We start from the raw sequence: 13,593 nt of genomic DNA, 5'->3' as shown, positions 1-13,593 counted from the left end.
TCAAGAACAAGCATTATTTCTTCTCATATGGATAAAAGGACAGTTACTTCCCTGTACTACAGTAATATCTTCCTGTATTTGCTAAATGTATGTCTGAGATCTCTCTTCTTGCCTCCTGCTGCCGCAGAAGAATGGAACAGAAGTGTCACACTGCTAAACTTGATCTATGCCATGTGGTTAAGCTTTATACACTAAAATGACTGGATTATCTCTGCAATCAGCTAGGTTAATTAACTGAGGTTTTCTATTCCCTTCAGTGCCTTTACTTTTTACATACATTGTTTCTCTCCCTTTTAAACAATTCACCCCCTCCTCTCAATACACCCTAAACAGCCTTTTCTCCAACCTAATCACACACGACTTAAAAATGAAACATTTTAAACGTGACTTCAACTCCTTCTCCACCTCATATACCTGTTACTGTTAACTAAATAGTTCCTCTGGCAGCATGAAGGCTGCAGAATAAAAAGACTTCACAAGATAAAAGCATCAAGAGGAGAAAATATGATCAGATGTGACATTTCAGTTATGAGACCTTCTTCAAGCTATCATGCAGCCAATTAAAGACAATACAATTGACTTGTTTTATTGTTTCTACAGCCTCAGGGATGGACACATGGGCAAAATGTTACTCCCCATCCCAATAGCATCTCTGTTCATCAATGCAACTTTAATACAAAATATTTTCCAAAATATTCCTGCTCCCTTCATTCAGATATAAAGCAGATTACTTTTGAGAACTGAGGAGCATTGTTACATCTGAAACATAATTTTATGCCACAGCTACACTAAACTGTCAATGAGAATTCCCTTCTTTGATGATACCATGGAGTTTGGAAGTTATACTATAATCATTTTTTAAATTTCAGGTTGTTTGTAACACACTATGGCAGTCTCCATGTTTCAAAATTATTGTTATTGTTATTTGTATTACCATAGCACCGAGTAGTCCTAGTCGTAGACTAGAACTCCATCGATTACCATTCTGTCCTCAGCAGCTGCGCTATCTTGTGATCTTAAGCAATCAAATCTCACGACTGAAAGAAAGTCAGGTTCTTGAATGGGAGGCCTTTGAGGAACACACAGGTGTTGCAAGAAGTGACCATGATTAATCAAGGTAGCACTTTTTCCTCTGAGTCTGTGCTCAACCAGTGTATTGTGTTATGGGATATCCTGCACTTAAAATTACTGTCTGTCAGATCAGATACAAACTCAAGGTCCTAAATGCTATTTGTAAGTGATGGGGAGAGTTGGCTCTATGGCCATAATCAAATTTTAACTCAAGTAACTTAAAATGATCCTAAATGCCCATTGGATGTGGTCATCACACCCTAAATTGTTCTACAATGCTGTTCTGCACTACTGAACAACTGCAAGTTCAGACCTAAACGTGGTTGCATTTAATAATAGATAATTAAATGCAGTTTGGGGCATCCTCCTGATTTTGAGCAATCCAGGTTTTCCCACTTTTTTCTTTTCCCCCATATATTCTTTCTGGTGAACACCTTTGCAGTATGTTATAAGACGATGTATTAGACAGCTTTTAAGACACAATCCTGTGAAGAGCTTATGTGCCTCAACTCTTACTAAAATCAATGGAGTTAAAAACATTGAGCAGGTGGAGGTACTGGACTCCTAATTACGACAGGTCATTAATTTGATTGGGACCTGCTATGGAGTAAGGTACTACTCAACACTTGAGAAACAGAGCCAGATTCTGCTATCCTATCAATTAATGTAGCAAATGAACGTCTTCAGGAACAGTGAGTTTGAGACTTCATTTTGCTTCTGTACTCACTGGTAGGAGGCTATCACAAAATGAGAAAATTTCTGTGTGTATGTCTAAAATACTTGATCAGTACTCTTACTATCTATTTTATACAAGGTTATGAATAAAAACTGCAATAACTTGACACAGAGTGAACATTGTGAAGCTAGATCAGAATATTGCAATGCTAAATTCTGCATCAGAATTACATTGGTTACTTAAACTCTACTACTTGCCTTTACGGTGTTTTTTAATGGAATAAAAATTGTTCAAATTTGTACAATATGTAAAAGTAGCAGCTTTCCAAAGCATAATCAATGCTCATAAAAACGTACAAGGAAAGAAGTTTATACTCACCTTGGTGCCTCTTCCACAACCTTTTGATTTCTTCTTTGAATGGAGCACTCTCTTTCATTCAGCCACAAAGCATTGTCATGCTTATCTGCCAAAACCTAGTAGAATATGTTGCTATTAACAAACAAGTGAATCTATTTGGCCTTTTTATATGCCACTATCAGATGTCTGTGCTGTCATCTGTGTACCTTAGATTTCATTACATAGAGTTCAAATGTAAATGTTTCACCAAATTAAACATAAAAAAGAAGCACTCTAGCAAAGCGCATGCTGAAAACAGAAATGAACATTTCCTTTCTAGAAAATTAGCTGTATTATAAATATGGGGAGAATGTTATTTCAAACACTGAACACAGTAACTAGCTTTTTTCTAAAATCTCCACTACTTATTTTTTTAAAATTGTATTTATGAAGGATATGGGGATGAAGCTCCAATCATTTCAGGTATTGTGAGAAATACAAAAATGAAGTTAGTTAAATAAAAGAAGCTGAAAATCAATGGACGGAGACAAAATTATATTGTAAGCTCCTAAAATAGTATTACAAACATAAGTATATTGTTAACACTAGCCTATATCAACAAAAGGGAGTAAAATCTCAAAGGATATCAAATTTTGCTATTGATCTATGGATAAAAAGCTTTCAGAAACAGTTACTAATGGAGCCTACTCAATGGGTTAATCACAATACAGTGCCCCTCGAATAGGAGACAAGTGTTCAGAAACATTGTGGTCTCTGGGCAAAAGCGAGGGGAAAAGAATGCAATGTAACATCCAGATTTCTCCAACAATTCAGATGAAAATTTAACTGGTTGTTTCAAGGAGCCTTCCCAAGCAGTTGAAGCTACTGCAGTCCCTGCAACCTTAGTACATTGAAGAGCAAGACACAGGATGAAAGTGAGTCCCATTTCACACATCCAGACTGGAGAAGCATGCAGGCCAACAGGATAGGACTGTCCATTGATCATGAGCTTTTCAAACTGTCAGAAGAAAGGAAAATATAGGCAGTCCTAGTCTGAGCCCAATCCTCTCATTTATGCTCAGGCCATCCTCACTCCTTAATGCTTCCTGTGGCTTTTCCCAACTTCATATCTTATTTCATGCTGCTCCCTATTCTTGGAGCAATTCCCCCCTTTTCATGTACTAAGTATACTTTCCTTGCCTATAAACCTTTTTCCACTAGCCTTCCTTCTCTGATTTACAATTGTCTGTGCCAGTCCTCATGCCCCATCCTTTAAAAGTGCAGTTCCAAACTCAAAATTGACTAGACAAAAATAGTACCATCTTACTCAAAAACCTGTATGAACTCATCCCTATCTGCTTACTTTAGCAAAAAAAAGTTTTAACAACTTATTGTTCCTTTTAGCACCACAGAGTAAATAGACCTATGAGAGCGCAAGCTAGATTCCATTACAGCTCATGCATCAACAACAAAATTGTTAACTAATGTGGAAATAACCCAGGCAAATGAGACAAAAGTCTAAGTTTTGATTTCAATGGGACTACTTATGTGTTTAAAGTTAATCATATGTTAAAATGCTTTGCTGGATCAGGGCCAAATCAGCTACTTGCAGCATCAAACTCAACATTTTCATAGGAATCCTTAGGGGACAGAGGTGAGGATGGAGCATAATTTGTCCCCACTTAACCTGTGGAACTTGGGGGATCCCCAGGAGAAATCCATAGAGGTGCCTTTTGCTTTTGTGCTGGTGCTTGATCCCACTGCTTCCCAATGACCCTGGAGAGCACAAATGCTGCTAGAGCATTGTTGTAAAGGTGTATTATAATGCATTGCTAGTTCATAAGAGTTTCTTGAGTACAGCTGGACCCTGAATCTCCCCAAAGGAAGGTTTTGAAGCGCACTTCAGGAAACAGAGCAACACAGCATTGCTTCAGGGTGTATTAACTTGTGCTAGAGGAGAAGAATGGAGAATCCAACAGAGCATAGCTTATCTTCTTATTCCAGTCTTGGTCCATCCAGTCCATGACTGCAGAAACTGAACTCCATGGAGTCCCAGTAGACAAGTGTCTTTAGAGAAGGAGAGACTTATACTATAAATATTATTTTAAATAATAAAACCCAAATGACAGGGCATGCTCACTTGTGTAGAATTGCTTTTCTGGAACAACAATGGCTAGTTCATTGCCCTGCTTTTCTATGACAAGCTCCATTGCAGACCGTCTTAGGGCTTTTCCATTTAAACAGTTTTTCAATAGAAAATTGGGGGTGGAATGAGAGTAACTAAACAAAGCTTTTCATGAAAAAAGTGTCTGCTTTCCACAGAAAAATTCAAGTTTTAATTGAAAAACAGCTTTGACAAAAAGTAGAAATTTTCAATGGAAATCTGACAAATTTATTTCCCCCTATTTACACAAACATTTTCTGGGGGTGAGGGTAGGGGATTATCTGATCGGTTCTCCCTTATCTCCTTCTTAGTTAGGAAACCCACTTCACTCCTCCCACTCCTTTCCCCAGTTCTGAGATACCTATAGTCTCTAGGGAAACTGCTTGTATCATTACTCACGTTTGCAATCTGCTTCTTAAAACTATTATTTTGCCACGATCAACAAATTTGGCTTATAAGAAGCAGATATGAGTACTTAACACATAGGCTTAAGACCTTGCTTTTAACTATCTAGCTAAACGGTGTAAGCAAAGGAATATCCAGAGTTGGGTATTTATCTAGAGAACATTATCCATATTATTTTTAGAAACAAAACAAAAATAATTGTTTAATAAAATAATTATTATATATGATAATTATTTTCAGAAGAGGTTTCATTGCCAAAATGCACTTACAGAAAGTGGGAATTACTACTGGGGTGAACTGAAATTCCCATCTACCTCTAATTAAAAATACATGTTCCATCTACAGTATTTTTTCCGAATTAGTGGTGATAAAAGCAAGATATTAAAAAAATTACTAAAGAAAATGGTCAGTTTTGTGAAGTTGCAAGATTAACTAATTAGTGGTATTTATTACTGACACTTCATTACACTAAATAATAAAACAACATTTATTGCACTCTCTCCTATTTGAATTCAGCCAAATGCCATTTCCAGTTGCAGCATTTGGTATTTAACCAAATACCTTGCAATCAGACATTCAGTTTATTTTTACTTTAAACTGAGATCCTTCATGTCAGATATTCAAGGAGAACAAGATTACAAAAATCAGTTCAAGCCATGAAGTCTATTTGGACTCTTTTTTCCTGTTAATTGTTTCAGCCTTTTCTTATGTTTTACAAGTGTTTGTTTTATTCCTCAGCACAGGAAACCCTTACATTTTTAAGTTCGCAGGGTTTTGGAGCTGAGCAAGAATGTTAAAAAAAAATCTTGTTTAAAAGCTACTGCTAAATTAATAAATATTTGGCATCTGTTCTTAAAGTATTTGTATGTTTAGCAGTCTGAATGAGTCAAGGTCAATCTCCTAAACTTGGTTAGAATATATAGCTAAAATGATATACTGGATTGTTGTAAAGGTGTATTATAAAGCATTACAAGGATAATATGATCCATTATTCTTATTTCAAATTTATAAATTATAAAAATCAATGGTATCTTGTTTGATATTCGATGTTATTTAATTTATAGTATTGCATTATTCTAAAATGTGAAATATTCGAACATTTTTGAAAGGTAAAGCAAAAAACGTCAGGCAGACAGGGTTATTTAATAAGAAGTGAATAAAGGTGGACTGCAAAATTAAGTACCAATATAAGAAAGCATTTGAGCGCACATTTAAACTTTAAGCATATACTAACTCCCATTGACTTTCAGAGTTTTCCTGAATTGGGGGGTCTTAAAAATCAACTTAATTTCTGAATCCATTTTTAGACTTCTTAAATAGCCTACCATCCCCACTTCAGGTGCTAGTCTCACTGTGTATTTTATAGTACTTTTGATCCAACTCTGTATCAACTGAAATGGAAGGAAATTTTGCCACTGACTCCGTTGGGTGGTTTTGCTTACTTGTTTGATGAGGTGGAAGAGAAATAGGGAGAAGATTTATCATTTTTTAAAATTTTTATAAAAAATAATTTGACTGCCAACATTACCCGTGTTGAGGAACAGATTACTTTAAGATCCCAAGCCTACCACCACACATGCACATGCTTAATTTTAAACATGTGAGGAGTCTTTTTGATACTATTTAATATTGATCTTTTATGTTTATAAAACATATTTAATAGCTAACATTTTTTAACGTTGGTATCTTTCCAGAGACCAAAGAGATGGTATTTGGTGTCACAAAGGAAGAATAGTAGTCTACAGTTTCAAAAGTGAATAGTAGTTTCGGGTGTCAAATTTGAGTCCTATCAAAAGGCCCAGATTTTCAGATGCTGGATGTTCAACACCTTATGAAAAATCAGGCCCTTTTAAGATATTTAAAGTGGAGCCCCCAAAAAAACTGAGGGACCCAAAAACCAATAGTCACTGTTGAAAATTTGGGCCAAAAGCACTATTTGTTTGAACTCTAATGTGTTCTGTGAACCTTACTGGCTCAGATTGCACCAGTCCCTGGTCACTCAAAAGCCAGAATATAGTTTTGGGCTTAACCTTCATCCTTAGTAGATTCAATATTTGCTCATTTTTCTGATGCGATATCAAGTCTGCGTTTAGGCAAATTTTAAGCAAAAAAAACAAAAATCAGGTCATGCTAAGCATGTTGGGTAAAAGAGTGGACATATTTAGCAGTGTTAAAGGGGTTAATTGGTTTTTTCTCTTACTTACCAGTCCACACAATCAGCAGGATTTTTTATATTAAATTATTGAACTGCTGTCAAAGTATCTCAAGGTCTCAGTGAAAAAAATCATATGACAAATTATAAGGAATTTGTATTTTGGACTGGAAAAACAAATGAAACTTCCGTTAAGGAAACCGACACACACATTATAGATTTCTTGTCAGAAGAGATTCATTCAGGGTTGCATCCACAATTAAGTTCCATAGATAAGATGGAAAAGAATACATTCAAAATATTAAACAGGCAAAACTTTTTACCAAAGTTTGTATGCCTGAGTATAGTCCTATTTGGTATCAATAGATCTGGTTTTAATTTATATGATACCCATTGATGCGCGCGCACACACACACACACACACACACAAAAGAAAGATGTCAAGTAAATTGTTCACTCTAATAGCACTTGCTTGGGCTTCAGAACTTTGTTTTTTCAAAATTCTGACAGGCAAAAAACTCACATTAAGAAGCAGGAGTTGATTTGTAATTAGTTATAAATACATTTGAAAATCTTTATTCACATCACTTTACCTAGAGTCTTAAGAAACCTCAGAATCCCTTTCAGGTTTGTTAGAGTTGTATGCAAAACTCTGACTTGACTGTTTAAATAACGTATTCTATGCCCAGTATTTTGCATTTTGAAATAATAAATCCACAATAATTATTTAGCTTGAGGCACATTTTATGACTAAATCCAAACATAAGCATGATATAATAAATACTTTCCCCCCCTTACAAGATCTGAGGGAAAGTTTTAGGGCATAGTTTTATATGGATACGTTTCTGCTTCCATATGAAATAGGATGCAATACAAACCAATATTGTTAGAACAACCACTATACTTGTCTTTTATTGAAACAAATATTGAAGAACACGTTAAAATGTAAAGAAATTCCCTCTTGAAAACCTAAAGGTAATTTTTCTAAAAAAAGATTTTAAATAAATTATTTAAAAGTTCCCCAAATTGTGTGCAATTGATAAGTCTAATAATGGTATAATTTTTTACTTTGAATTCAATGTAAATATGACTCAGATATTGGTTACATAATATGAATCAAGCACCGTATATTGTACGCCCACTAAAGGCAAAGATTCAAAAAGTATTTAATGTACATAATATTAAAATTTAAGCACAATTTTGAATAGTGATGATGTAGCTGAGATGGCACTTCTGCTCAAACTCTATTTTTAATCATTTATCTCTTATTTGAAAGAAGTATTTTGGGCTGCAAATTTCTTGTTCTTGGCTAAAAGTCCAAAGGAAAATTGTCTTGCAAAATTTTGTAATATTTTGCTATATTATTCTTCTAATGCATGAGCATTAGAAGAGATTTTTTTTCCATTAATTAAGACATCTTTAAATTTATTTATTTTCAAAACAGAAGTTTGTTTTAAATTTTCAGATTTGGTGAATTCTTGTAAGAGGACTAATGTCTCTGGCATGAACAAAATTTATCTTCAAGCCTGCAAAGAGCTGCTAGTAACACAAGGGTGTTTGGAGTAGTTCCATTTGCTTCAGTGGAGCTATGTCAAATTATACCAACTGGGGGTCTGGCCCAAGATCAAAATTAATCTTCTTTTGTAACTAAGCTATCCAAGTAAAAAGCAACCGTATATTGTGAACCACAAGGCTACACTACACACACCTTAAGTGGTTCAACTGACTTCACAGCAACTACAAGCATGTAGTTCAAATGATATGCATCATCAGAACCCATTGATGACCTTCATTTGATTTTCCTGTGTTATGTCCAATGTATCTGAAGGAATTAAGCAATCCTCTCTGGACAAATAAGAAAATGTTAAATGTACTCTGGAAGAAGTTGGCTCTAGACCACCTTAGGTTGAAGAATGCTTCGATAGTGGGGAAGTGGAGGTGAAAAACAAGGAGAAAATTTGGGGGTAGGTAGATCTTTGAGGTTCAGACAGATGTATGGATACCATTTCTCCCATTTTCCTGCAAAACAGAGGGGAGTAGGAGCGAAAATGTTATTTTGTTATCTGAAGTATATGAGTGATGACACTGGGCTAGATTAATCCATGCTAATGGAAAGAGGGGTAAAATATAGCAAAGCCCACCCCCATGAATTAGAACAAGTAGAACTGCATCAAATAGCCTCACTCAAGGTTTCTGCCAGATCAGGGAAGTTTTAAGTTGTGATGGATACTCTGTAGGAATCCTGCTGCAGGAAGCAGCTCAAGGGATATGCTAGATCTGCACGTCACATAGCCACCATTGTCACAAACGCCTTCCTCATTAGCCTGCACCACCCACTTTTTGGGTTGTGATGGACACACCTGGACTCTCTAGCAGAAGGGATGATGCAGTGGGAGAAAAGAGGTGGCAAGACTTTCCACCTCCAGAATCTACTCTGAAAAAAGCTTGAGAGGACAGCTGAATCCAAGTCACTATCTCTGAGTAACCAACTACAGTTTGATATCCACATTAATGTCTTCAAAGCCATAATAAATCTGACCATGCTTACCATTATAGTGTATGTTTGATCATCTCAAGGGTTTGATCATTTCAAATTTTATTTCAAATGGAAAAAGTACAAACCTGGATTTCTATGTGGCGAGGATTATCAATAAACTTTTCTATCAATAGTCGATCATCACCAAAACTTGAAGCAGCTTCTTGAGATGAAAATCTAAAGCCTTCCCTTTAAAAAAAAAACAAAAAACAAACACACAAAAAAAAGCCAGGCTGACAATAAAGAAAATTAATCCTTTTACGGCCTGATTCAGTTTCCACTTAAGTTAGTGGGAGTTTTGGTATTCACTTAAATCAGGCTACCATCAGTTAATGTACATATTACCAAAAAGATAAGATTCTCTAAGTGTACATTCATTTTTTTAAACAGAATGCAAAAATAAGAGCTTTCTTGGATAGGCAGAAGGAAAGTAAAAATTCATTAATTTCCCCCTCAAAGAACAAAGGGAACTCTGAAGAGTTTAAACGTTTGAGCATTTTTAAGACAATTGGACAACTTTGCACAAGTTACATATTTTCCATGAGAAAAAAAATGGTAGAATTCCAAAAACAATTATGTAATACAAAATTTACATCTTGGATGGGTCCACCATTAATTTTTTAAGAATTGCAGCCTCTGAATAACTCAACGACGGCAGAGCCAAAGGTTAGTTATGCAAAAATTAAATGAAAGGATAAATCTTGGATGCTGTACTATGTAAATTCAGCTGTTCCTCACATTACTAAGTGCACAGTTTTTTTTAAAACGCAATACTTAGCCATATTCATAAGTTTTTTTCCTAATGTATGGTAGAACTCAACCTTACTTTGCATGCGCGAAGCCCCTTAGTATGACTTCCCCTCCTGCCTTTATTTACTTACTCCTATATAAACAATTTAATTTTTCATTTTCTTTTGATTACTGAGATACTGAACCGGTTGGTTTCACTTTTCCTGATAGAGCAGTTACTACTGTGGGACATGACTAGTGAAATACAAATTTAAGTACAATTTCCACTGGGTAAAGTTTACACATGGTGAATAGGGCCCAAAAGGCTGCATGGTGGACTCTGCAACCCCTTCACGCAGCAGAAAGAGGTTCTGTGCTGGCCGCAGAGACAGGCCACTTCACCGGGAAGGTGAGGGGAGAACCACTATATCTTTACCTGCAGGAATGCAGTCATCCTAACACCACACATAGGAGGTGCAGAGTGGTAGCAGTCACGGTTTTAGCCTATAGACTGGAACAGTAGCCATGGAAGGGCTGTGATGCAGTCCTCGTCACTTGCCTATTAGTTGGAGGTAGCTGTGAATTTCTTCTCTCCCAAACCCAGTTCAGTGTCCTAAACAAAGCCTCCCTGACAAGTTTTTGTAGGATGGATGAATGTGGCCCTTTTTTGAGTATTATATTTAAAAGGTACCTCTATCATCCTCTTAAACACACACATTTAGATAATGGTTGTTTTATAATTTAAAGAGATTAGAATTTGTTTAGCACTCAGTTGTTCCCTTTGGCCAGTTTTATTTTTTAACCTCAAAACATTAAATGTATTTATTCAAGAGGAAGATGAACTTCAGCGTATTCATGTCCTGTACAACAAAGTTATACCACTTGTATAGAAGTAGACACCACTCTAGCTGATCTGACTAAAAAAGTTAAACAAAAATGGTGCAAAATATAGACACACACACACACCGATACATCTATATTTATCAAAACAAATTCTGAACAATTTTAAGTATTAAATCAATGGATTTGCTTTTGTAAACATTATATCAGACAGCATTATGCACAATTGATTGACTACTTTATTTTTGCTTCACTGAAGCATGTGCTAATTAAAAATCCAGACTGCAATGCTTGTTTAAAAAAAAAAATCAATATGCCTAATTACCTCATCTATACGTCTGTAAAACCTAAAAATACACGATTGTCTTAATTAGGTATTTTGACCTTATTTACACACTTGTGTTTTCTAAGCCTATGTTTGTGTCCATAAATAGAATGAAGAATATTAATAAAAGAATGAATTTCATTCATTTTAAAGGGGAATACAAGACCAAGTCAGATTACACAGGCTAGGCAGAGAGATAATGTCTGGATGTAAGCCCTACAAAGATATGTATTTCAAGCTTCACGCTTCCCTTTGAATCAGTACTGAAGCAGTGGCCTAGGGACCCAAAGCATTAGGAAATACTGTCTTAGATCCTTGCCATGGCTGCGGAGCACACTGTCAGCTCAGGATAGGGTGGTGAAAAGGTGGCCTCTGCACTCCTCCAATTCTGGTTGAGCTGTGTGAGAGACAGGTTCTCCAGGAATGCTGTATGTAGGGCTTCTTTAATGTCTTTTTTTTTCACCTAGGCTACACTTCTTGGCAAGAAATATGCATTCAATAAAAACAGAACCCACAACAAGTTTTCTTGCTGTTGGCTGAATTGAAATGGAATGATCTGGGAGCACCGCATGCCCACAAAGCTCAGCCTCACTACAATTACAAAAACCACCTTCTTTGGGCAGAAACATATAGGGCAGAGGTGGGTAAACTGCAGCCCACGGGCCACGTCAGGCCCTCGGGACCGTCCTGCCCGGCCCGGCCCTCGAGCTCCCGGCAAGGGAGGTTAGCCCCCAGTCCCTCCCCTGCTGTCCCCTCTCCCCCGCAGCCTCCGTTCGGTGTGCCGCCAGCGCTCTGGGTGATGGGGCTGTGAGCTCCTGCCAGAAAGGGCAGCTGCAAGAGCCACCAGCCTGCCCTGGTGCTCTAGACTGTGCGGCAGCATGGCTGGCTCCGGCCAGGTGGTGCAGCTGCCAGTCCTGGTGCTCTGAGCGGCATGGTAAGGGGGCGGTGGGGTTGGATATGGGGCAGGAGGGTCTGGGGGGCAGTCAAGAGACAGGAAGCAGGGGGCAGTTGGGGCGGAGGTCCGGGGGGGGGGGGGGTTGGATAGGCGTGGGAGTCCCAGGGGGCCTGTCAGGGGGTGGGGGGCGTTGGATGGGGGCGGGGCAGGGGACATGGAGCAGGAGGGGTTGGATGGGTCAGGGATTCTGAGGGGGGCGGATAGGGGGCGGGAAGTGGGAGGGGGCGGATAGGGGGCAGGGGCCAGGCTGTTTGAGGAGGCACAACCTTCCCTACCTGGCCCTTCATACAGTTTCAGAACCCGGATGTGGCCCTCAGGCCAAAAAGTTTGCCCACCCCGATATAGGGTAAGTAGGAGACTTGGGACATAATGTGACATTACAATATCCGATACTGGGGCCAACCAAATACCAATTAATGGGGGAAAAAATAAAATTCCAGTGCTGGCATTGCATAGACACTTTCTGTCCAGTTCTGCGTTCTTGTGAAACCTAGCTCTAAAAACAGCTGTTTGAGTATCACCAATACAACAGAATCCCTTTAAAACTGTGACTGTTAAGTGCAATGCTTAATGTTAATCAAAATATAAATATCTTACAAATAATTAGTTTTAAAGTAAACAAAAACTAAACTAAACAAAACAAAACAAACACAATGCTTTAGCTTGAGTCAAAATTTCTTTTAAATGATTTGAGAAAACTGTTGTCTATAGTCACAACACTTTTACTATATAAATGGCTGACTTCTTGTTTATAAAAAGACACAGTCAAAGTCCTAGAATCACAAATTAAATACCTGGGGATTTGATTCCTCCTCTCCACCCCCCCCTCCACCCCATAAAATGGAATTTCACAAATTCAGTGAGCTCTCTCTATTCACTTTTAATATTCTATCAAATAACTCATATCCAATCTATTTACAAGGTCCTTGAATACAGCATGAAAAAAATCTCTTTGGTGAATCAGTGTTGTGTTAATTTTCTTAACTGAATGTAATCTGATTTTTTTTTTTTTTAAAAAAAAAACAGAATTACAAAATTAGAGGATGTAGTGAATGCAGCACAGGAAGTCACCAATAACTTTGTCTGCCATAGTCCCCTTTTCTACAAAACTACCCAGCAACAACAATCACAGACAGCTTTATGACTTCGCCTACCCAAGAAAGGAGACAAAAGATCTGTCTATCAAGGCAGGTATACAAGCACCAACCTATTCTCTTCTTTTACAGTGAGACTTCCAGAGCAGAGTAATAGATAAGATCAGAGACAAAACTCCAAGTGATGCTCTTCGAGGAGAGGTGGGAGAAGAAAAGACTATGACAAATAGAATTACTGACAAATAATTTTCTCTTATATGTCCTTCTTCTCCCATACTGCTGGACAGCAGCAATTGAAAACAACCAATGT

The 13,593-nt window shown here is 37.3% G+C and overlaps 1 protein-coding gene across 2 annotated transcripts in view; it reads right to left on the bottom strand.

The window, feature by feature from the left end:
• The window catches only part of PCCA (propionyl-CoA carboxylase subunit alpha), a 388,477-nt gene that overhangs the window by 242,412 nt on the left and 132,472 nt on the right, over positions 1-13,593 (bottom strand). For both annotated transcript variants that reach the window (XM_074963058.1, XM_074963066.1), the window contains exons 10-11: positions 9,427-9,529; positions 2,126-2,220 (exon numbers count right to left, since the gene is read on the bottom strand). In XM_074963058.1, coding sequence (XP_074819159.1) covers positions 2,126-2,220; positions 9,427-9,529 — 198 coding nt within the window. The remainder of the gene's footprint in view (positions 1-2,125; positions 2,221-9,426; positions 9,530-13,593) is intronic.

The sequence above is a fragment of the Natator depressus genome, chromosome 1, assembly GCF_965152275.1.
Source record: "Natator depressus isolate rNatDep1 chromosome 1, rNatDep2.hap1, whole genome shotgun sequence".
Classification (NCBI taxonomy): domain Eukaryota; kingdom Metazoa; phylum Chordata; order Testudines; family Cheloniidae; genus Natator; species Natator depressus.
Note: the sequence above shows the minus strand (reverse complement) of the source record. Positions and strands in the feature narration are given on the sequence as shown.